Genomic DNA, 24746 nt, shown 5'->3' on the forward strand with positions numbered 1-24746 from the left:
AAAGCTACAGAGAAATGGAGCCAGAGTCCTATAGATATTGAAGACTTCTGGATCAAACTGTACCCGAAGCCTATATTGACAAAACCTATATATTACCATTTCAATATGGACCATTCAAGTGACATTTCTTGCTTCTTGCATCCAAAACAAAGATCCTAACCTCTCCAAAGTTTGTTCCTTAAGCTAGACACCAGATAGGTGTTGACACTGAAAATATTTGACAGTTGGTACTAAACCTGGGCACCTAACAATAAGGACAGACTACAGGCCATAGCACCTGGCCTGGGTCATTAAGGATTCTGCTTGACTATAGGAAGTCAGGGGCACCTTGGGGAGAGGCTGAGTTGGCAGGCACACAAAGAAGCCGCTATTTACCAGCTGGCATGGCAGGATTTTGGTATTTTAATGATCTATGTGGCTGTGTGGTCTAAAGGAGAAGTCAAAATTCAAGCAAAGCAGAAAGGAAGGCTTGAGGTGACAGGTTGCATTTCCAAGATAGCCCAAGAAGTAAGGGATGAGACTGGGTGAGGTTTGGGTGGGGCAGGTAAGATATTCAGGTCAGTGGCTTCTTCCCAATTTTTTCAGGTTCAGCCTTGTTCTTCTCTGCCACCTGGAAGCTGCCCCTGGAGCTAACACTGGATCTGGTCTCAGATGTGCTGCTGAGGACTCTGGAAGAGGAGCTGTGAGTGTAGTAGAATTCTGAGGTGATGATGTTGTTGATCTTCCAGCGAAGGAATTTGCAGGTTTTCACCATAAGGGGCAGCAGGAGGCAGAATATGATGTACAGGATCACCAGGCTGAGAAAGATGCTGATTGATACCTGCAGGCACCATACAACAAGCATAGGTGGGCAGCCTGGGGGGGCCCCTTCCACCTGGCAGGGTAGCTCCTGGGAAGCTAGCTACTCACCATGAGAATGAAGAAGGACCGCCTGGCACTGAGCGGAAGCCCATGGATATGCAGCAGAAAGGTGAGCTGGTAGTCACAGTATGTGCTCTTGTCCACACCTCTGTTGGGGGAGGGGGTCCAGGATTGGAGAGGAGTCAAGGACCCCACAGGAAGCCCCTGACCCCACCTGGGTCACAGGTCTGGCTCACCTGTTGCTCACCAACACCTTGAAGAAGAATTCAGGGGCGAAGATGCTATGGGGAACGGTGTCATGGCATGGGGAGTTCTGCAGACACAGCCACCTGGGAGACCAAGTTCAGGCACTTATGTTGCAAATCATGTCTAGCGCATGCCAACCCCTAATTTCTCTCTCCACCACACAGACTCTGGATGAGCACCAACTATATACAATCTTATACATTCTTCCCTGATTCATCCTTCATTCATTCATCCAATAGACTGGCTGAATGCCTAGCAAGTGATAAGACTATTTGTTTACTCATTAATTTCCTCCTGCCTTTACAGGTCCATCTGTCAATTCCATTATTATGCATTCATCTAGATTACACCTATTATACACCTATTATGTGCCAGCTCCTCACTTATTCCTTGCTGCCTTCATTCCTTCAGCTCGAGCATCTACTAGGTACGAAGTCATATCTTCATTCATTTATTCTTTCCTTTGTTAATTTATTCAACAGACATAGGTTGAACACTGACAAAGTGCAAGTTGGTTACTTTGTTCATTCACTCCCTTCCTTCATTTGCTCATGGCATCATTTTCTTCCTTTCATTGAAACAAAAATAGTAATTGAGCCCTTATATACTAATTTCTTCTTCCATGTTTTATTCATTCATTAAGAACTCCATTCAAATGTCAATAAATGTCTATCATTCATTCATTCATTCATTCATTCATTCATTCTTTGTCTCATTTTACCAATACTACGTTGAGTTTTTTCAGGACCTGGACCTGTACGGGTGACAGATCTCACAGGAGACAGTGACCACCAGAGGGGTCAGGGCTAGATGGGGTAGCACAGGAGTATATGGGAGTCAACTCTCCCATCTAGAACCATCAGAAAATCCTCCTGGATGAAGAGGCATCTGAACTAAGGCCTGAAGAAAAAGTAAGAGGGACCAGCCCCACAAACAGGGGGTTCAGCTCATGTAAAGGTCAGCCTCATTTGAGGAACACAAAGGCGGTCAGTGTACATTGGGGTTCAAGAGGTCTCCCAGAGACAGAAGGGATGGACAGGCCCTACAGACTGTGGTCAAGTAGGGCATAGGGGAGTCTGCAGCCACGCGCTCACTTAATGCCCAAGCTCTGGTGGGACATGACGTTGAAGGCCGAGTCCTTGGCGATTGTTGTGTTTTTTGTAGTCCAGATGAGGCTCTTGGTGCTGTGGAAGACAGAGCAACCTCAGTGGGGGTGCTTCAGCGGCCGGCTTAGCCTGAGGCCAGAAGTGGGTGTGGTGTTAGGGGGCGGAATGACCCCTTTTGTGGGCGGGGCCTCACATTGGGGGTGGGGCAAGAGTTTGTGAGAACCTAGGAGACTTGCTGTGGGCTGGGACTGAGATCCCAAGGTGCGTGGGGCGTGCAGCGAGGGTGAGGTGTGGACCTGGACCTGAGAAGCCTGAGGGGTTTGCAAGGGAAGGAAGGTTCATTACTGGCTGGCCCGGGCCCTCAGGGATTACTTGTCCAAGGGGCTGTTGAAGCGGTAAATCTCCTCCTCACTGTATTCCCTGATGTTGTCCAGGTTGGGCCCACCACCTACCACCTTTAGCACGTAGCTGCCGGGAGCAGAGGTGCGCCTCGTTATTCAGGCTCCTACATCAGCTCTATCACCCAGCCCCCACTCCACTCCCTACCCACCTCCCCACTCCCGTCAGCCGGGGCTTGGCCAGGCCTTTACCTGCCCTTAAAACTGCCAGAGTCCCCCGTCACCATATCTTGGATCAAGAAGAAGGGGTAGAAGGCTGTGAGGTCAGAGGGGATAGAGACCAGGAGAATTAGCTTGGCCAGAGAAGTGGAGGACAGGGTCGGGGGGAGGAAAGAGAGAGAGAGAGAAGACCAAGGGGTAAAGCAGAGGATGGGTGGGGAGGTGAGCTGGCAGAGAGGAAAGCCCGAAAAAGCAAAGCGGTGGGGGTAGAAGACAATGAACAAGGCAGAACAGGGGACTGGACACGCACTGTCGCGGAAGTGGAAGCAGGGCATCTCGCGGTTGACATGCACGCAGTCGAAGTAGTGTTTGTTCTGCAGGCGGTTGTACTCCAGCGTGTAGGTGATGTCAAAGGCCAGGCGCTTGCCGGGCGGGCAGCCGATAAGCACTGGCACCATCAGGTTGCCCTGAGTGGGAGGAGAAAAGACTTGTGCTGGGGGGTGAGATGAGGACACCCCTCCTCCCACGCACACCACCACTGTCTGCCATGCTCGCTCTCACCAGGGAGCAATCCTGGTAAGCATTATTTTCCTTAAAATAATACTCTAATAACCTCAAACACTCATGTAGCTCTTCCCGTGTGCAAGGCACTGGGTGATGTTCTCTAAGTGCTGTACATATTCAAAGGTATTTGATCCTCAAAACTGTTTCAGGAGCTTTTACATCTGATCTAGTTATGGAGGCCATATTAGTGCTGTGTATGTTAAAAAATGAGAAGATAGAGGTTGTATCTGAGTTCAGTGGTATAGGGGGCTGAGTTACTTATGATACTGGGGATTCTGGGCTTTTTAGTATGGAGGCTATAGGTGTTGTTGCTTTGTATAGTTATGGTACTTGATTGGTTGTTGTTACTGGGTGATCTTTACTTATTGGTGGAAACGAAATGCAATTAGGCTCAGGGTTAGTGTAACGAGGAAGGGAAGGAAATATGTATATACACACCCCAGTATATATAGTGGAAAGTTTCCCTTCCATTCCCGTCCTCCAACTGTCCTGCCTCTCCTCTATCCCCAGAGAGGGAACCTCTGTGAGTACTTTCTTGCTCATTTCCCCAAAGTTTCTTCACGCAAATAAAAGCAAAATGAATATATGTTTTCAGTGAACCTCTTTCAGGCTAATGCTTTATATACACTATTGGGAACCCAGCTTTTTTTTTACTCTTAAGAACAGAATACGTTTTGGAGACCACTCCACACCACTATGCGGTCTTTCTTTTCTTTCTTCCTTTTTTTTTTTTTTTTTTACAGCTGCATATTTTTCCATTGCACGATGTGCCATAATCTATTCAACCACCCCCTTATTAATGTACGTTTAGGTTGTTTCTAACCTTTTGCTGTAATGGTGTGTTGCAGATTAGATTCCCAAAAGGAATCTGCCAGGTCAATAGTGGGGGTGTTAACTTTGACCTTCTGTGGAAGATAATGCCTATCGCTAAGCATAGCAGGACACACCTATGGAGGCCGAGGTCAGTCACTCTCTTTCTGCACTTGACCCTGATTATCTCATGTAATCCAAGGAGTTAGGGGGCAGTAGCAACCCAACCCCCCCCTTTTTTTAACTGCCCTAGGTCGTACCAAGCCAGGTGGGAGGAGTACCAGGCTTCGTCTGCTGGTGAGTGGGCAGGGAAGTGGGAGGGAGCAAGGTCTCGGGGTCGGATCCCTCCTCTACCACTTATTAGCTCCCTGAGTTACTTGGAGATGTCTACCCCTCTCTGAGCCTCAGTATCTGCCTCCCTGCAAAGGGGCTATTGCATGTATAAGTAAGTGAAGAACCAAGGACCCAAAGGAGTGAACAAAGCATGTGTGAGTGGGCAAATGAAGAGCGACATGAAGAAGAAAAGCCAAGCTTGCCCACACGGGGCCTTCGTGACAATTGGAAAAGAGAACCCTGTCATATATTTTACTTCCCCTGCAGAACAGTATCAGAAAGAACACACAAGCTCGGATACAATCTACACAACTGTAAGGGCCGCCCTTTCTGAAAACAGAAAAGGATGAAAGAAGCGAGAGTGTGGGTGGGGTTCCCAGGGGAGCACACAGAATCAGCCCTGTCAAGGTGCCATCCAACCCCTTCCCTCCCAGCACAGGGCTGGGTACCCCATGGTCTAATACTTGCATGCGGGGCCCCTGCATCGTGTTCTGGAAGCAGTGCCCAGCCGAGCCCACCACCTGTGGGTAGTAGATGATGACAGTGGGTCCTGGGCCCAGTCTTTCTCCTCATCCCTCATCCTTCCCCTCCAGGCTTGGTCCACACCTTGATCGTCACAGAGGTCTTCACGAGGTGATGTCCACTAATACCCTGGTCAAAGCAAAAGCTTTTATCGCTGAGCGTAACCTGGGGTGGGGACAGAAATAAAGGGGTCAACAGGCGTGCCCGAAGATTCAGGGTTAGTTCAAGTAACCACTGGCTTCCAGCATGTCCACTGCCCCAGTAAATCTGCCCCTGTACCTCCTCACCACCTGGTCTCACCCAGAAAAGCGCCGAGTTGCGATTAATAAAGATCTTCTGTTTCACCACCGCGTGAATACAGGACGGGTCAGCCAGCCCCAAGCCTAGGCCCAACTGGCTCCGCAGGGGGAAGGTGCTGTCTGCTCATAGCACGTGGAAGGGTTAGGGCCTCCTATCAGCCCTGACAGGAGCCCTACCCTGTAGATGGTGCCCAGGTCCCAGCACCCTTCCGCCCCCCGCCCCGCACTCCACTCCCCGCTGCTCAGACTCCACTTGGTCTCGCCCACAGGGTCTCGCCCACAGACCGTGCTCCGACTCTGACTTGAATGAGCGGCCCCGGACCGTCAGGAAGATGGAGAACCGGTAGCTGGTGCCCTTATCCAAGAAGATGCGCTCGGGCAGCTGGTTCCCAGCCTTGAGGTCATAGAGCTTTTTGTAGCTCATCATATCGATGTGCACGTTACCCGCGCTCCGCCAGTTGCTCGCCAGGTAGAAGTAGTAATCCTGGAACATGGGAAGCAGGGCGAAGTCAGTACCTGGAGAGGGTACGGGGTGGGGGCGGGGCGGGGCCGCCTTTCCCTCACTCGCAACCCTCTCCATGCACCTGGTCCTGTTTCTTGTTCTTCCACCAGTGCCAGGTGGAGTCGTGCACAGGGTCGGCGTATGGCTGCGGGGACCGCCGGCACCGTGAGCCGGGCGGGGCACAGGGGAGCGCCCCCAAGCAGTTGGCGTCCCCAGGCCCCTTCCCAGCCTTAATCCCAGCCCCTAACCCAAACCCCGGGCCGCCCTGCTTTCAGCCCAGAGGCCACACCCGCAAAGCCATCTCCCAGAGCTCTGCTCAAGCCCCCTGCCCCAGAGCCCAGACTCATCGAGGCGCCTCCGCTGGGCCACCCTCCGCAGTCGTTCCTCCAGCCTCGCGGGCCTTGCCTTCCGTGCCTCCGCAGTCCTATCTCAGACCAGGCCCGGCCTGGGACAGCCCCCCAGCCGCCCACCTTGTCATACTTGGAGTGCAGCCAGAGCAGGTAGTAGACGAGGCCCTGATAGAGAGCCAGCGAGTTCTCGGTGTGGAAGCCAGAGGGCTCCAGCACGCGCGGCGGCTGCGCCCGGTAGCGCTCCTGGCGCGTGTATCTCTGCGGGTTGGGCAGGTTCTGCAGGCGCATCACCGTGAAGGGGCAGACATTTCTGAAGGAGAGCGTCATGTGGCTCCTGTGTGGCGGTAGTGGGGAATGGAGGCTGGCATTTCCGTGCCAGCGCCCCGGAGACTCCTCTGGGTCGGATCCCTCTCCCCAAATCACATCCAGCCCCGCTCTTCCTCCTCAGCCTCAGCCCCTGGTGCCCCTGGACACATGCCCTAAAGGTCCTGAGTCCCTCAGACCAGAGTCCTGGACATCATCCTTCTATCTCCCCCTTTCTCCCCCAACTGCCTCCTTGGGCTCCTCCGCAGGTGACCAGGTAGTTTCTCCCCTTAATCCCATCATGGCTCCCTAGGACCCTCGAGATGAGGTCCAAGTTCTCCCCATGACCGCTAGGCTCACCTCGTGTGCCTCGCCACCACCATTACACGTACTTTCTCTCAGCTCTCAAACACCCCATCTCTGTTCCCCATCAGGTCCTTCACACATATGGCTCCCCGCGGCTGGAACACCCTCCTCCATGTTATTACCCGGCCGATCCTTCCTCGCCCTTCAGGTCGCAGCTCATGCACATTCTCTGTGAAGCCCTCCCTGATTTGCATTTTCCCCAGGCTGGGTCAGGTCCCTCCTCTGAGCTTCCATAGGCCCTGAGCTCCCCCATCACAGCCCTGAGGTTGTCCCTGGGGATGGCTTCGTCTCCCCGCTGGGAGCGGGCAGTGCCTGGGGCTCTCTGACTCCTGCTGTGGTCCATCCAGTGTCTTCTCACCCTTGCTGCTGCAAGAGGTAGCGGTTGCTGAGCTGCTGGTACATCAGAAGCTGCTCCACGGGCATAAGCCTCTTGACGATCTGGCCTTGCCGGTTGTTTAAAAGGTACATCAGCTGCAGTGGGAAGGCGTGGCCAGGTGAGCTGGTGTCAGCCACACTGCAGCTCCCCCAAGTCTCCCCACTGCCCTGCCTGGCACCTGGTACAGATTGCTGTCTTCGTAGAAAAGGGTGACCATGGTCTCGTTGGGGGCGTAGAGAGAGGACTGATGCATCACCTGCAGACTGATGTACACCTCCCAGCCCCTGGACGGGTACAGCTTATACACCCGGTAGCTGCCCTCCAGGAGGTACCAGATCTGGGGGTGTGACAGCTAGGTGTGTATGAGGGCCATGGGGACCTCTTACCCCACCTCTCCCTCCACCGAGTGTGCCGGCCCCATTTATTGAGGGGTAAAGCTTGGGAGCACACATCCGTCTAGGACCAGGTAAGCTCACATCCTTCTCTCTCCGGTGCTCTCTCTCTGCTTCCCAGAACCCAACGACCTCTGCTTCCAGTCTCCACTCGCCATGATAAATTTCTTCAGTGTTTTGATCTGCTTAAGTTTCTATTACTTGCAACTTAAGCATTCCTAACGCAAACACCCCCAACGTCTGGGGTTCCTAGGGCTGAGCCCTCTTTGTTTCTTCTCGCTCTCTGCACCCTCCGGGGGCTCAGCCCCTTGGCCTCAGTTTCCCATCTCTGCACTGACGCGCACGCTCCGTCCCCACAACACATCTGCGTCTAGACCTCACCTCCTCCTGAGCCTCAGCCTGGAGGATCCTTTCCACCCTCCGGGGTGTGCTCCCTCCACGTGGCCCCCTGTGTGAAGCCCTCCCTGACACACACACCCCAAGAACAGGCCAGGCCTCTTCTCTGAACATCTGTGCGCGCTGTTTTCCTCTGTCGCAGCCTGAGCTCTCAGCTGTCGCTGTCTGGGAATGAGTCAGTCTCCCTAACTGGACTGTCACCCTGTGAGGGCAGGGCCCAGAGCTGACTCAGTCACTATTGTGTCCTCAGCAATGGGTCAGGCATCCAGTAAGTGCTCCATATTTATGAAACGAACAACCGCATGGTGAGATGAAAGAGGGCCCTCTGGAAGTCAGATCGTGGAGATCTGAGCTCAGGCCTTTTTCTCTGCTGAAGGACTCTGGAAACACACTGAGCCTCTTTGAGTTCCAGGGTCCTCAGCTATAAATGGAGCTTCTGCTGCCCTACCTCAGGGTCCCTGAGGGCATTCCCTCCCCTGGGCTCCTTTACTCTGACCGGGGGAGAAGGGAGACCCCTTGGGTTTGGGGTGGACAGAGAGGAAGTGGGGAGAGGGGCAGGGCAGTCCACCTCCTCAGTCTCTGTGACAATAGCTGTGTCCCCACGAAACGAGTTGACCAGGTACTTGATGGACAGTTCCTTGGGGAAGTCCGCCAGGTAAACGAAGTTTTCAGTGCTGTGGCTGCAGGGTAGAGATGAAAGCTAGGGACAGCTGGGCAAGGCCCCTGGAGGGTATCTGCTTCACCCAGATCTGGGCTGAACACAATGCAGGATCCACTTTCTCACCAGCCTTGCGAGAATGTGCAAAGGAAGCCTGGGATTCGACCTTCTGCCCCTGACTCCAAACTCTCTGGGAGAACTGCCCATCTACAAATTCAGCCAACCTGGCAGTTGACCAACAGTTCTTGGCATTGTTCCAGGGACCCCTAGCTTCCTGAGGGGTGAGAAGCATCCTAACCTTTCCCCAGACAATGCCTTCTATTGCTCACAGAGTTTGGTTCCGCACATCAGGGTTCCCACAGCTTCCCCCACCCTATCCCTGACTGCCCGGCTGGTATTTTCCCCATCACAGTCCTCATAACTCCTGGACATGGTGAAGTTAAAACTGAGAACTTGGTGTATTAAGAAAGGGCCCCCCCCCGATGGCGCTGGGGAGGCAGAATATACCAGGGCCCCCCGCACCTCTGAAGGAGGAAGTTGCCCCAGATGAACAGCAGGTTGGTATACGGGTTGTAGGACATGCCCTTGGGCACCATCGAGAAGCTGGTATAAGACTCCGTCCCTAGGATCATCAGGAACTCCAGGCCTCGAGCTGACCAGGGCAGAGGCACAGTGGACACAGCAGTGAGGTGGGGTCACCTGGGCACCTCCTGGCACCCACCCTTAAGGCCTTCCCCTCTGCTTTCCCCTCCTACCGTCAGGGATGAATTCTGGGATGGTGTAGAGGACAGCCAGGTAATCAGTGACTACAGGTGGAAAGAACACAGCGAAATCTCCTGAGGCCCTGAGCTTTCAAAACCTGAAACTAGGCAAGTAAAAAAACCCTCCAGTGGCTTCCCAGTGGGGCCTGTTAGCCCTCAGAGTGTCTTTACGTGAATTATAAAGAGGCACTGCTTCTGAGAAGACAGTCCTGGTGGGGCTGGGGAGTGCAGTGCACAGCCTATACAACTGCGTTTGGCAGCCCTATTCTCAGTTCAGGTAAAATAAAACTGGTTCTCCTTATTGTGAGCCACAAGGTCTTTCCAGATCTGGCTCCTGCTCACCTCTCCAATCTCCCTCCCTTCCCTTTCCCCTTCTGTTCCAGTCACACTGACTTCTTCTCAGTTTCTCCAGCCCACCAAGCCTGTCTTCCACCACTACTCCTTACCCGAGAGTGACATGAGTAACATTTCCCTCCACCGTATCTGCTGTGTGCTCAACCCCCCAAAGCATCCCAATTACCCAGGTCATAGCTGACCACTTGGAAATAGTTCTTGGCAGCAAAGTCCCGGATCTCCACCAGTAGCAGTAGGTTGTTGTTGCTCGCAATGTATATGGCCCAGTTTATGGAGCAGACAAAAACTAGTAGGGGAAGGGGAGGTCTGGGGTAGCCCCAAGACCCCGCCCTTCTCCGCCTCATTCCTCTGTGATTGCCACACCCATCCCATCCCCCGGACTCTGCCCGTCTTTTCCCTGTGACCTCTCCCACTCTTCCCTCCTCTCCCACACCCTCAATCTCCACACCCGCCCACCACAGACCCATCTGGGAGATAGGTACCTTGTATCCCCTCACACACAGACTGCTGCCTGGGCAGCATCTCGAAGGATACACGGCCATCTGCAGAACAGGGCAGGTCCACGCTTAGGCATTTCCCATTCCCAGCCCCTTTGGCACCCCATCACAATGGAATGAGAGTGCCTTCTTCTCCTTAGTCCTTAGGACTCAAAAGGCAGGTCTCACCCCCTGGCCCTTCAGTCACTCACACTTGGTCTATCAGAGTATGTCCATCTCAGGTCATAGTAATTGGCTAAGGTCCAGGCATGTGACCCAGAATTAGTCAATCAGAGTGCACCCTGGGATTCATGCTAGAGCTAACAGGGAAGAGGTTGCTCTCATTCTTTTTGGGTGACTCAAACTGTCGGGAGATGTGAGCTCCAAGCTCCTGGGGGGCCAACCTTAACCCCTACAAGAGGAGTATCTACCTGAAAATGAAGCTAAATCACAGGACTCATAATAATAAACCCTTTTCTAGCTCTCACTAGGTCCAGAACACTGTTCTAAGACCTTTACATATGCCGACTTATGTAATCTTTATAGCAACACAATGCAGCAGGTACTAGCACTGTCATTAGCCCCACTTTGCAGATGAGGAAATGAGGCCAAAAAGACAGGTTAAGTCACCTGTCCAAAGCCACAGGTGACTCAGATTGGGTGTGTTGGAGCAGTCTCTCTCCAGATCTGCACTATAATTGCTATGCTATGCCTTACCAAAGATAGATAGAGTCCTGATGATATACTATATGAGCCCCTGGATCCAGCCATGCCTAAAGTTAGAACCTGGTCTTTTCATCTACATGAGTCCACAAATTCTTTATGCTTACATGATTTTTGAACTGGGCTTCTAGCCTTTGAAACCAAACACACAATGAAAGATACATAACATACCCCAGGCACTCCCCCTACAAATGCTAAACCCATCTCTACTCACAGGGTCAACCTTTAGCCTGGGACCCCTCCTTAAGGCATATGTTGAGGGGTGAGGGCCTGAGGTTAGAATTCATGGAAGCAAGAAGACATGGAGTGGTCACTTGGGCTGCCAGCATCCCCTACCCTTACCTGTGATGGTCCCAAAGTGGACATAACCTTCGTTCTTGCCAATGGTGAGGGCCATGATGTACTCAGAGCCATTGCTATGGAAATGCACAGGGCAGAGCTTCTTGATGCACTCAGTGGCCAGCACACGAACCCAGCTTCCTGCAGGGCAGCATGGGATCTCAGGCCCAGGCATTTGGATCTAGGACCCGGGTCGCCCATCCACATTTCTCTAGCCTTAGTGAGCCTGTTATCTGTCCTCTCCCACTAGAGCAGCTATTCAGTGTGGTATCTGAGGGGCTTTTGCCATAGGTCCCCAGCTGTCCTTGAGAAAATCCTCCTGGCTCACACTCTGTCCATGAAGTTCAGATTGGGCTGACCCACCCTTGCATTCTCCTGGCCAGAACTATTGGTTCTGAGCTGGGGATGTGACCAAGTAGGGCAAATCAGAGACATTCCCAACTTGCGACCACTAACAAAAAGATGCTCTTTCCTGGGGCCTCTGAGGGCATAAAAGTCGGCAGTTGCCGGGTGGAGGGAGCAGTCACCATGGCCAGCACAGGAGGGGCCTGTCTAACAGCAGTAGTGAGCCCCTAGATCCAACTATGCCTGAAACCAACATGCTCCTGAGTTTTTCAGCTGTCTAAGCCAATAACCGCCCCCCCACCTTTTTTTTTTTTTGACTTGAGCCCATCTTAATTTGGTTCTTCCTACTGTCAAAGTGCCCTGTGTAAGAAAAGATTAAAATGGAGCTGTTGAGAACATGCATTAACTAATGAAACAGAGGGAACAGTACAAGTTTCTATGACCTTGTAAGTCCAAGTGACCCTATCTCTCATTTGAATAAGGAAAAAACACCTGTAAGAACTAAGAGCTTTGGTATTTTAAAGACAAGGCAAAATCTAGTCTTTCTTTTCCTTCTCTGATCAGTCTCCTTCATGGCTTTGCCTCTCCAAGAGCCCATCTCTATTTCTGTCTTTCTCTCTGACCCCTAGGCCACTCTCCCACCCCGACTCTGCCTCCAAGTTTTCTTTAGTACGCATCTCTCTTAGTATGGCTTTCTCTGTCCTTCTAACACTGTGTCTGTGTGAGTGAGTGTGTTTGTGTGCATGTCTGTCTGTCTGTCTGTCTGTCTCTCTCTCTCTCTCTCTCTCTATCCCTCCCTCCTTCCTCCCTTCACTCTCACATCTCCCTCTTCCCTCAGCTGGTTCACAGTTCCTGGCAAAGTCTGGATGAAGGCCTTGCCCCAGCATGGAGAGGGTGGGAGAAGCCCCCATCCACCCCAGTGCGAGCAGGATAATTCAGGACCTTGGAAGGACCCTCCAACACCTGCCTCCTCGACCACAGCAATTCCAGTCCCAGGTGCCACAGAGGATGGGTTCACTCAGACAAATCCCAGGGGCTTCAACAGGCAGTCCCTTGCCCAAGGTGCCATGGACCCCCAGGCATGTGACCTGGCCACAGGCCCCTCACCGCTGCCATGGTTGCTCTCATGGAGTGTGGTATAGGTGCCTGTAAAATAGTAGACGAGCTGGTTCTGCCGAATGAAGAGGGTGCTCTCAGTGGCGATGGTGTCGTAGATGGTGGCGGTGAAGCTGGCCTGGGGGCAGTAGAAGGAGCCTACCCAGCAACTGTCAATGCTCAGCTGTAGAGAAGCAGGGCCAGTGGTAAGCAGGTGGCCTTGGCCTCAGCCCACACATCCTGCCTTGGGGAGAGGTGCTTGCTCTGACAACTACTTGGGATGAACACATGCAGTGACCCCCAGGGTGCCCTGCCTGCTTACTCTGCAGCAGCACCTTGGTAGCCAAACTCCCCCAACATGGGCCACAAAAGCAGGCAACCCAGATCGGAGCCTGGGGCTTTGTATGCTTCCTAGAACTGAGCAGTTCACGGCGTACTCAGTACTGCTAAGCAGTCTCCGTTCCCAAGGCCACTGAGAGTTGTACCCACGTAGACCCCAAAAATCCCACACTTGGCCCAAGGCATGTCTTTAATAATCCTATTCTACCTTGAACACAGTTTACTGTCAGGCTGACACTATCTGAACTCACTGACCAATCATTAACATTGGCAAGATCACCACCAATAAAAGGTTCTTGCCAAAAAAAATTTTTTAAATATAAATTTAATCAAAATTCTAGAGCTTACCGCTAGTTTATTGATAATATGAGGTATTGTGAACTAATTGTGTCCCCTTCCCCAGTACATATGTTAAAGCCCTAACCTCCCAATGTGATTGTATTTGGAGACAGGGCCTTTAAAGAGATAATTAAGGTCCAATTAGGTCATAAGTATTGGGTCCTGATCTTATAGGACTGGTGTCCTTATAAGAGGAAGAGACATCAGAGATCTTTCTTTCCACTTGTGCACACAGGGAAAAGGCCATGTGAGGACACAGCAAGAACACACCTTCTGCAAGCCAAGGAGAGAGGTCTCACCAAAACCCAACCCTGCCGATACCTTGATCTTGAATTTCCAACCTCCAGAACTGTGAGGATATAAATTTCTGTTTTTTTAAGCTACCCAGTCTGGGGCACTTTGTTATGGCATACAAATAAATATACAGGGTCAGAAAAACAGGTGGATCGATTCCATGAGGAAGCAAGCAGCCAAATTCTATAGGAACAAAGGCCTGGTTTCTTAAACTGCCTGAAAAAGGGTGGTCGGTGGAGGGCAAGATGGGGAGCAGACTTACAGGTGAGAAGGGTATTAAGAGACCTAACAACTAAACGCAACGTGTGGGTCCTGATTCAAACAAACCAATTTTAAAAGACATTTTTAGATAACCAGGAAAGTTGACTATGGACAGATTAGATGATATTAACTGGTTATGCTAATTTTGCTGGGTATTATAATTTGCTGGGCACTGTGGTTTTCTTTTTTAAAAAGTCCTCATGTGTTGGAGATACTTCCTCAAGTATTTCAAGAATTTACAGGTGAAATGGTATGATGGTTGGGATTTAAAAACAAACACACACACACACTCTGGGATAACGGGGAAGATGGGACAACAAAAGGCAACATGTTGATAATTATGAAAGCTGGGTTTGTTATACTACGCTCTCTACTTTTGTGTCTGATTGAAATTTTCCACTAAAAAGTAAAAATTTCTACTAACTTTTCCAATAAAAAGTAGAAATCAAAGCAAAACCCTAGGCTCTGCTGCTGAGGGAAATTTCACCAAGTTAAGGAGAACATGAATGGTCCTAGTTCCCCTACGCTACTTAGCATCACAAGAGTGTCCTTCAAAATGTTATTTCTAAAAAACTCTGGTCATTCACTCAGACAACAGAGGTTCTCGCTATGCCCGGTGAAACTAACTTGTACCCTCCAAGTCTGTCATTTTGATTAGTTGCCATACTTAACGTATTATACTGATAATATTTGAAGTGATGCCTCTCTTTCCTAGAAGAAATACGTGGCAATGTTCTTTGTTAAGCTAGAAGACGATCACCACATCTCCTTCTTCTCCCACATACATGAGGAAAAGAAAAGCTGTAGGTCAGCTGGATTTCTTATTGGAGCAAAGTTTGAGAGTCCCGTGTTGGGCTTCTCTGGCCACAGTGATTGACTTAAGATGGGCAAACAGCCTGAGCCACACCAGGTGGAAGGAATATTGTGATTCAGAGATTAGAGGGTAGTGGGAAAGATCCTTCTCAATGGACAGGGGCCTGAGAAGAAACAGCATCTGCAATTCTGGAGGACAGAGCTGTTTGAGCATAAAGTTGATACAGAAGAACCAAGTCCAAGAGATGGGAAAAGAGAGAAACTCGGTCTTGATGACATTATCTGAAATCCTGGGTCGAGCTGGACCTAAAGTCCTGAATTATTCCATTATGTGAACCAACAAATTTCCTCTTCCATTTTTGGCAGATGGCTAATTGAGCTCCCAAATTCATTTTCCCACATTCTTTGCTGAGTTTTAGCTGGGCATGTGTCGCCCAGGAAGAAATTTTATTTCCCAGCCTCCTTTGCTGTTGGATGTAGCCAACTGACTAATAATTCCCCACTAATGGAACGTGAGTGGAAGTAAAACTTGCTTAAGAGAAAACAGCTTGCTCTCCACTTCTGCTCCTTCGCCTTCCCTTAGGCTGGAATATGGACATGGGCAGGACCTGGCTTCAATCACACAGATGAGATCAACACCTGGGCCTAGGGGATGGTGAAGCGAGAAAAGGGAAGGGACGTGGTTTCCCACTTATGGACTGTTAGGAGAATAAGCGATAGCATCTCTTTAAGCTAGTCCCTCCCTTTCAGGGGTCTCTCTGCTCCAGCATCTAAACTTGACCAACACAGAGCTGAGGAGGGCTGTGCAGAGGGGGGATTTCCGTGGAATCCTAGGGGCAGCGTGGAAGAGAAACAGTGAGGAGAAACAGGAGGAAGGGAAGGAGAGGAGAAAGCAACACTGGAGCGATCCTCGTGATTAAAGAATGAGAATAAATAGGCTTTTATTTTGGAGTGACGGAAATTTTTTAGAACCACATATAGGTAGTGGTTGCATAATATGAATGTACCAAATGGCACTAAATTGCTCACTTTGAAGTGGTCAATTTTATGAATTTTATGATTTTTCACCATGCTAAACAAAAAACAAATATAGATGCCTCAAGTTCAAATTGAATTCTTCCTGTTACATAACCCCCCTGCTCTGCCTTCCAAATCTCTTCAGCAGAATCCGCATCAGCCACATATTCCCTGTGACATGCTGGGGTCAGGAGCGGGAAAACTGAGCAATGTCTGGAAAGACTTGGCCCAGAACAGAGAAAGCTGACGCAGGATCGGGAGAAGGTCATAAACTGAACAAATTCAGTGAAGCCGGAATTCAGAGCCAGAGAGAACCAGGAGAACATCGATCTACATGGAGTTCTCAGAAATCGTAAGTGGGGCTTTCGACCTTGATGGGAAGAAGCTAAGGCAACCTTTTGGGGTTGCTGTAGAGCACAACTGTTATCTTGGACACCATTAACAACCAGCACCTTTCCCTCCCAAATCAGGGCAAAGCTACCCTGATTTCACCCTGGGGGAACCGTCCTTCCTCTGCCTCTTGTCTCAGATGCCCTCCTCATAAGGATGGATATCATGACCCATACTAAGCCAGCTGGCATATTGCGTTATTTGGGGACACAAGCTGAACCAAGCAAGACCAAGGAAATAAATTTCAGGATTTTTAAAAAGCTATTTGGGAAAGAGAAGCTCTCCTTCTCTGGCCTGGGGATTGGGATGAGGAGGAGACAGGAGGAAGTGGAAGTGGAATGGATTCAGAGGAAGTGGAATGGAAAGGTGGAATCGTCATTTGAGCCCCAAAGCAAGTCACGCATGAAGCCTGCTCTGAAATCTATGAATTCATTCAGCTGCTTAAACTAAATTGGGTTGGAGTTCTGCCTACAGCTGCATCAACTCAAACATGTTTGTCATTCACACCAAAAAACATTCCTTCAGACCTTCCTTCTTCATTCTGGGAATATTATAGGCTCACAATGCTGAATTTGAAACCCTTGGGGCCAGATGTATATAGCAATTCAGAATTTTCCAGGGTTTAGAAGGTAGTATGCACAAATGTAGCATTTACATGTAAACCAGTCGGGTCTGGGGCAACACCCGGTAATCAAATTCCTTAATATTTCTGCAGGGCAGAATCTAAACATTGACAGTAAACGAGATGCAAAAAGACTGTAAGCAGCCTTCATTAGCTCCGGTCAGCGTTTCCTGACAAATGAATTTTAGCCCTAAATTTGTGAAAACGCTGTTTTTAAAGCTTTTTGGATTTCAAAATTTCCAATGGTGGACCTATAAATAATGACAGCTTTGACACACATAGTGCTCATTCTTTGTTCTACTGGTACTAACTTATATCATCCTCATAATGATTCTACATGGTAAATATAAATATTACTCTCATTTTACAGAAGGGGAACCTGAGTTCCGGGTGGGTAAAGTGACTTGCCTAAGGTCACACAGCTAGGAGGTGGCAGAACCAGCATTTGAATCCAGGCTGTTTGGTTGCAGAGTCTCAGGCCTTTCATTCATGCTGCCTCTCACAGAGGATGGTATGTCTTTGGGGCTGAGGCCCAGTATCCTTCAAGAGTCCCAGCCCACCATCTGCCCCGCACCACTCACCTCCACAAGAAAGAAGTCCTCGAAGCTGGTGTCAGTCAGCAGAATGGACTTCTCATCAGGAATGCCACCCAGAATGAGCACAGGTGCCTGATCCACAGTGTACCACAGCGGCCTCGATGAGACATTCACAAAGTACCGAGGCTTCAGATTTAAGAGCTGCCGGGGGAGGGGTGGGAGGGCTGCTCAGCAACCCTACCCTCCCTCCCACGGCTCCATCTCATTTAGGGAAAAAGCTAAAGTCCTCACTCTGACCTATGAGGCCCCACACGATTTGCCCCTGGCACCCCTCTGACACCATCCCCGCCACGCTCTCCCCCTCACTCTCTCTCCCAGCCACATGGGCCTCCTCACCGCTTCCCAGACCTTCCCGGCACATCCCCACCTCAGAGCCTCTACACGGACTGTTCCCTCTGTATACAATGCTCTTCCCCCAGGATCCATGTGATTCCCTCCTCTCCTTCAAGGCTTTACTGAAATGTCAGCCTTCTCAATTCTGCCTTTCTGGACCATTCCGTTAAACACTACAGTCCCCTCTGCACAGACCCATCCCCTTTGCTCTGTCTGAATTCTCTCCAGAGCACTTTTCACCTTTTAACCTACTATGGAATGTACCTGATTTCATGTTTACTGGTTTGGTGTCTGTCTCTCCCATGAGAATGTCAACTCTATGAGGGCAGGGACTTGGTCTGTGTGTTCACTGTTACGGTCCCATGGGGCCACGCTGTGTGCTCAGTAAGTGCTTGCTGAGTGAATGCATGAATGCACCACGATTAAGAATATGGGTACAGGAGTCAGGCAGACACAGTTCTAAGTTTTTGTTCCACATGCACATGCTGAGAGGCTGTGGGCAAATGGCTCCGCCCCTTTAGGGCCTCAGTTTTTTCCTCTTTAAAATGGGTGTGTGAGAGCATCTTCCCTCACAGGGTCAGTTTGAAGACATGACGTGACTGTGCGTTGAGCAGAGCACTTCACGCGGGGCCTGGAGAAAGTGAGCTCTCCATAAGTGGGGCCCGCCACTCGTTTGGGAAGTAATCGGGGCCCCAGCCTCCGGTCTTTACCCGTTCCCGCTGTCTGGGTGCCCTTACCTCATGTCCCACAGTGAACTGGAGTTTGTTGTTTTGCTGTCTCTGCAGAAAGCCGTTGATGTTCACCTGAAACCTGGCAGCAGGTATGGAGCAGGCACAGGTGAGCATTCCAGTTTCAGGGGCTCCTGCCATAGCTCACAGCCACTTCTCCACTCTGTTCCCTCCCTTTGGTCTCCTTCTGGCTTCTTTGGGGATCTGGGGATAAGGAAGTCCCTCCCAGAGTCTACCCTTCACCCCAGGTGTGGGGAAGGGCACCTTTTACTGGGGATGAAGGGCCCCAGGCTGTTGCTGCTGACATCCACGCGCATGACCACGCTGCCGTTCTTGAGAGGCATGGGCGTGTACCAGCTCATGACACACACCTCCTCTGCACGGCACTGGTCTCCTGGTAGACAGCAGGCACTGAGGCTGCGGGGGCCCCCAGCACGCCCTCCAGGGCCGCAGACCACTGAGATCTCTCTGCAGCTCCCCGTGTCCTCCTCAAGGCCATGGACCCCACTGGGGCCTCTCAGATGCGTAGCTCCATCTGAGCCATGGAACCTGCTGAGACCTCCCCACACTCCCCTCCAGGTCACAGACCCCACTGAGGGCTCCCAACAATCCCCACACCTCCTCTGAGGCCCCCAGCAATCCCTCATGCTCCTGCCAGGCTTGTGACCTCTCCAAGTGCCCCTTAGGCTCACTTTTGCTGCGGAAGGGGGCTGCCTCCATCTGGATCTGCAGATGATCTAACTTCCAACGATTGAAGTTAACTGGGGACTGGAAGGTGACCATCACCATGGGCTTCAGCCCCGTCAGGTGGCCCTTGCGGACCAGGGCCTCGGAGGACTGAGGGCGAGATGGCCTCACAGGTGTGTCCTTAAGATAGCCTCTGTCCCCCCACCCCGCCTTAACCCCACCTTTCGTAGCCTGTCTTCCTGGACTTGGTGGGGAGAACAAACTCTCCACCATGGGAAGGTGAGAAAACATGGTCTAGGTTTGGGACTGGGATTGGGGACAGGCCAGGCTAGGTGAGGGGCAGAGGAGCTAGGGGCTGTGGACAGAGTCAGGAAGTCTTCCAAAAGGAGGTGAGTCCAGGGCCAAGGTCTTCGGACAGAATTTAGATGTAGGGAACGCATGGAGAAAGGCGACACGGGAGAAGCAAAATTGTGACGCTGGAATGAACCTGGCACTCAGAACTGCTAGTAGCCTCTTCCCTCACTTCAGGGAGCCCCAGGACCTCTCTTGAGGCTCCCATCCTCCCTACAGAAATGAGACTCTCTGCCTACCTCACCACTCAGAGGACAGTCAGGTTTGGGGGTTGGGGCCTGTGGGTGAGTGTGGGGTGGGGCAGTTGGACAAAAAGGAACCGGGGAAGAGGGTGAGGGGGCAGCTGGGGACAATCTACTAGAGACGGCAGGATCCCGGCTGGGCTGAGAGGACGGGCAGGGCTTAGAGTGGAGATGGGAGGAGCGGAGAAGGGTGTTGCCAGTGTATGGAACAGCATGTGCAAAGGCTTGGAAGGGTCCCCAAGAGAAAGCTGCACTGAGGCTACTGTGGGCAGGGGCAGGGGTGGGGGGGGTGGGCCGCCAGACCAGTGTGAGACATTTAATAGGTCTGACCAGCTTCGCACAGGCTTTCATCCTGAGGAAGGCTTCAGGCAGGGCCCTTTCAATCCTGCCGAGTATAGCCAGCCCGGCCCCTGGGTTTCCAACCCCAGGGCAGCAGATGTTGATGAGGCGGGGACCTCCTCCTTGTCAGGGCCACAGTGGCCACGACCACTCTGATCCAGTGAAGCCTCGAGTCCTACTTAGACCAGCCATCAGCGGCCTCCCTGGTCTCACTGCTCCCATCCCTGCCCCCTACAGTCTGCAGCTCCCTACTCCACCCCACCCCACCCCCACCCCATGCAGCAGGAGGGAGCCTGTGAACACCTGAGTCAGATCACATCCCTCCTCTACTCAGAACCTTCTCATGGCTCCATCTTGCTCAGAGCGAAAGCTCAGTCCTCACTAGGGCTCACGAGGCCCTCGTCACCTCCCTAACCTATTCCTTTCCACTATGCTCCTCACTCACTCTGCTCCAGCCACATGGGCCTCTTCAAGGTCCTCACACACACTGGCCTCTTTCCTACGTCATGGCCTTTGCGCTGGCTGTTCCCTCAGCCCAGAATGCTTTACCCAGTTCTCCTCACGGTCTTCCCTCTTCATCATCTTAAGCCTCCTCAGACAGATCTTCTCCAATCACCCAGCTAACACCTTCTTTTCTAACATATCACCTCATTTTGTTTTCCTCTTTGCACTGATTACTCTTCATAAATTATACATTTACTTGCTGGTTGTCTGCTTCCCTAGTGGGCTGAATCCATAGGAAAAACCTGGCCATGTTGTTTATCATTGTATCCCCCCTACACTGTAAAAAAAAAAGAGGATCTGACTCATAGTAGATGTCACACGAACAATACAGTATTATTACCATACTTTTACAAGTAAAGAGAGAAGGTTTTTGGAGTAAAAGTCTATGCCCAAGGTCACACCCTAGACACTTGTTGCTAGCATTCACTGAGTCCTTTTTATGAACCAGGCACTGTGCTAAGTGCTTCACACATATTTAATCATTTTATGAAGTGGGCATGATCATTACCACACCCTTGTTAAGGATGAGGAAAGTCTGGTACAGAGAAGTTAAGTAACCTGCCAGAGATCACTCAGCTCTTACACAGCAGAGGTGAGATTTGAACCCAGGCAGCCTGGCTCCCAAGCTCAGAGTGTTAACTATCATGCTATATTTCCTCCAAGTAAATGTTAATCAGTGGCAGATTCAAATCCAGGTCTGCAGCCTCCGGAAATTCACTTCTAGACTATAATATTTTACTGTCTTCAAAAAAGCTTACTTGAGTCAAAACAATCTTGAAAAAGAAGAACAAAGTTGGAAGACTCAAACTTCCTGATTTGAAAACTTACTACAAAGCTACGCTAATCAAGACTAAATAGACATATAAAGCAATGGAGTAGAATCATACCCAGAAATAAACCCTTACATTTGTGGTCCATTGATTGTTGACGGTGGTGCTAAGACAATTGAATGAGGAAAGAACAATCTTTTCAACAAATGGTACTGGGATAACTGGACATTCACATGTCAAAGTTGGACACCTACTTTACACCATATACAAAAATTAACTCAAAATGGATTGAAGACCTAAATGTAAGAGCTAAAACAAACAAACAAAAAACTCTTAGAAGAAAACATAGGCGTGAATTTTCATTACCTCTGGTTAGGCAAAGCTTTCTCAGACAAGACCAAAAGCACAAGCAACAACAACAAATTTAAAACTGGTGCTATTTTATGGTATGTGAATTATATCTCAATAAACATAAAACTTTTGCGCTTCAAAGAACACCACGAAGAAAGTAAAAAGACAACCCACAGAATGCAACAAAAAATTTATAGACTATACAGTATCAGGAATGCCTCAGCCCTGTCCTTTTATATATTAAGACATATATTAAGAATACATTGAGAAATTTTACAAAAAGGTGACGGGATTAAGAAGTACAAATTGGTAGTTACAAAATAGTCACAGGGATGTGAAGGACAGCAGGGGGTATATAGTCAATAATATTGTAACAACTAGGTATAGTGCCAGGTGGGTACTAGACTAATCATGGGGATTACTTTGTAAATTATATAAATGTCTAACCATTATGCTGTACACCTGAAACTAATATAAAATAATATTGAATGTCAACTCTAATTGAAAATTTTAAATTAAAAAAAAGAAATTTTACAACACAACGATACAAATACAACTCAATTTTTAAATGGGCAAAGGATCTGATAGGTAAGTGGCCAATGAGCACATGAAAAAATATTCAACATCATTAGTTATGAGAGAAATGCAAATCAAAACCACAATGAGATACCATTTCATACACACTAGGATCGCTATAGTAAAAACGATGGGCAATAACAAGTGTTAGGGTATAGAGAAACTGGAACTCTCACACGTGGCTGATGGGAATGTAAAATGGTGCAGTTGCTTTAGAAAACAGACTGGCAGTTCCTCAGAAGTGAAAGAGTTCACATATAAACCATCAGTTTCATTCCTAGGTATATACCAAAGAGAACTGAAAAGACATGTTAACACAAAAACCTATACACAAATGTTCATAGCAGCATTATTCATAATAGCCGGAAAAGTGAAGTAACCCAAATGTCCATCAATTAATGAATGGATAAACAAAATGTAACGACACATCCATACAATTGAATATTATTCAAATATTAAAAGGAAATATTGATACATGGATGAGCCTTGAAAACATGCTAAGTGAAAGAAGCCAGACATAAAAAGCTACATATATGTTTACATAAAAGGCTACATACATAAAAGGTTCCATTTATACGAAATGTCCAGAATAAGCAAATTCATAAGGCCAGGAAGTAGATTAGTTTTCCCTAGGGGCTGGAGGGATGGGGGTACAGGGTTTCTTTTGGGGGTAATGAAAATGTTCTAGAATTGATAGTAGTAATGGTTGCACAATTTTGTGAATACACTAACACTATTGAATTATACAGTTAAAATGATTTACTTTATGGTATGTGAATTATATTTCAATTTTCTAATGGCAAAAAAAGCTTAATGAGTATCTACTATGTGCCGGCAATAGCAGGCAATCCTTATGAATCCTTAAGGTTCCCAGAGTCTGGCGGTGCCACGACTATTAAAATGTTAGAGATGGGGAAACCGAGGTCCAGACAGAATGGGCCCATCCCCCACTACACTCACTCACCTCTCCCCTGCAGGAGTAGTTGATCTTCAAGTAGTAAGGGAAGCCCAAGTAATTCTGCAAGGAGAATTTGGGCAAATGTCCAGAGCCCAGTGGGGTGTGAGTCCAGGACCTCTCCCGTTCTCTTGACCCCAGTCTCCTCACCTCATCCGGGTCGATGGGCGCGTCCACTAGAAGGCCGAACAAATTATCCACTGTCTCCAGGGGCTCTTGATCGAAGAAGCGGTCGCTCCCGTCATTCTTGCCTACTGTCTCGAATTTGTTCAGGACAACCTGCCAGGTGCACTCCTGGTTATCCTCGTTAGCCCACAGCCTCCACGATGACAATAACACCGCCAGCAGTGCCCACAGCACCCACAGGATTCGGAGTCTCGGCCACGCAGGGCCAACAGGAGACATTGCGGGGCAGCGCGAAGCGCGGCTCGAACCTGAAGAATGCGGGGATCAACACCCGCTGGCAAGACTGCGCTCCGGGGCGGTCTTCTGAGATCCCGCCTTGCTCCTGCGCTTGGCCCCGCCCCTGCTCCTGGACTCGCCTCTGCTGGAACTTCTGGCCCCACCCCTTCTCCTGCTCCTGGCTCCACCCCTGCTTTTGCTCCCGGCTCTGCCCCTGCTCCCGGCTCTGCCCCTGCTCCAGACCTCGCTCCAGTTCCGGACGCTGCACCTGCTCCTATTCCGGATCCCACCTCTGCTATTACTCCAAGTCCCGCCCCTACTGTTGCTCCTGGCTACGCCCCTGCTCCTGGTTTTGCTCCGCCTCCTCGTCGCGCCCCTTAACCTTGCCCTACCCTTGTTCTTTCCTCTGAGGCTGCTCTGCGTCCCTCCCCTACTCTTCACCCGGTCTCGGTTTCTGTATCTCGCTTTGGCTGCGTCCCATCTATTTACCCCAGTCCTGCTACTTTCTCTGATCTCGCACCTACACTTGCACCTGCACCTGACCCCGCCCCCACTTGCCCTACACGCCCACTTCTCTTCGTACCGCCCCTTTCTCCTTGCTGGGGCCCTGCCCGGATGCCGGGTCCTGTACCTAGCCCCGCCTCTCTCCCGGTCCGGGTCGCGGACCTCTACGCAGCTCCGCCTCTTCCTTGTCCTTCGCCCCCCGTTTCTCGCTTAGAGCTTGCTCCCGGCTCTGTTTTCGCTGTTTGTCCCGCCCCTGCTCCTCGACTCGCCCCTTATCAACCCTCCTTTTCCCCTGGCCTTTGACAAGCTGTTTATCCCCGGCCTGCTCCTCGCCTTGCCCCCTCCCAGAGCCCCGCCCCTTCTTCTTAGAGACCCTCTCTTCGCCTTTAGATCTCCCCTCGCCCAGCGAACTCTCTTCGCCCTGCACTTTCTCTTCGTTCCCTGCAGGCGCTGCCATGTAAGTCAGCACCTCCTCGATCTTCACCTTCCCGCCGATACGCGATACTTTTTCGTCCAAGACCCTCTCCTGACCACCCCTTTCCATACCCTGGACAGCAACGGGCTCTACGCCACTACTCATCGCACCTTCTGTTAGGCTT

At 50.4% G+C, this 24746-nt stretch overlaps 1 protein-coding gene across 3 annotated transcripts; it reads right to left on the reverse strand.

Moving 5' to 3' along the window:
• Positions 1-379: 379 nt before the first annotated feature.
• Positions 380-24746, reverse strand: CATSPERG (catsper channel auxiliary subunit gamma). 3 transcript variants are annotated; one of them, XM_039854995.1, is made up of 29 exons: positions 24694-24746; positions 23392-23675; positions 23251-23304; positions 19159-19303; positions 18731-18857; positions 18476-18548; positions 17391-17546; positions 12747-12918; positions 11298-11435; positions 10239-10298; positions 9923-10042; positions 9397-9447; positions 9164-9293; positions 8552-8663; positions 7374-7532; positions 7178-7290; positions 6271-6484; positions 5883-5945; positions 5580-5782; positions 5300-5414; positions 5084-5164; positions 4942-4998; positions 3081-3237; positions 2804-2867; positions 2586-2681; positions 2202-2291; positions 1098-1190; positions 910-1009; positions 380-820 (listed from the first exon to the last, which is right to left on the reverse strand). In XM_039854995.1, the coding sequence occupies exons 1-29, from the start codon at positions 24725-24727 to the stop codon at positions 554-556; spliced, it is 3528 nt and encodes a 1175-aa protein (XP_039710929.1). In that variant the 5' UTR covers positions 24728-24746; the 3' UTR covers positions 380-553. The 3 variants fall into 3 exon arrangements, with proteins under 3 accessions (XP_039710929.1, XP_039710927.1, XP_039710928.1); XM_039854993.1 differs by lacking the exons at positions 18731-18857; positions 19159-19303; positions 24694-24746 and having other exon boundaries at positions 5084-5418; positions 5584-5782; positions 18476-18670; positions 23392-23471; XM_039854994.1 differs by lacking the exons at positions 18731-18857; positions 19159-19303; positions 23251-23304; positions 24694-24746 and having other exon boundaries at positions 5084-5418; positions 5584-5782; positions 18476-18670; positions 23392-23531.

The sequence above is a fragment of the Pteropus medius genome, unplaced genomic scaffold, assembly GCF_902729225.1.
Source record: "Pteropus medius unplaced genomic scaffold, Ma_sr-lr_union100, whole genome shotgun sequence".
NCBI classification, from domain to species: Eukaryota; Metazoa; Chordata; class Mammalia; order Chiroptera; family Pteropodidae; genus Pteropus; species Pteropus medius.

Bases quoted from the DNA above. Each gene is read 5' to 3' on its own strand.
- CATSPERG (XM_039854995.1), bottom strand. From the start codon at position 24,727: ATGAGTAGTGGCGTAGAGCCCGTTGCTGTCCAGG. The intron at 10,299-11,297 runs GTAAGGGTAGGG...CCTGTTCTGCAG, and splicing joins CCACTTTGGGACCATCACAG to ATGGCCGTGTATCCTTCGAG. The intron at 7,291-7,373 runs GTGCCAGGCAGG...TTCCCACTGCAG, and splicing joins AAGACAGCAATCTGTACCAG to CTGATGTACCTTTTAAACAA.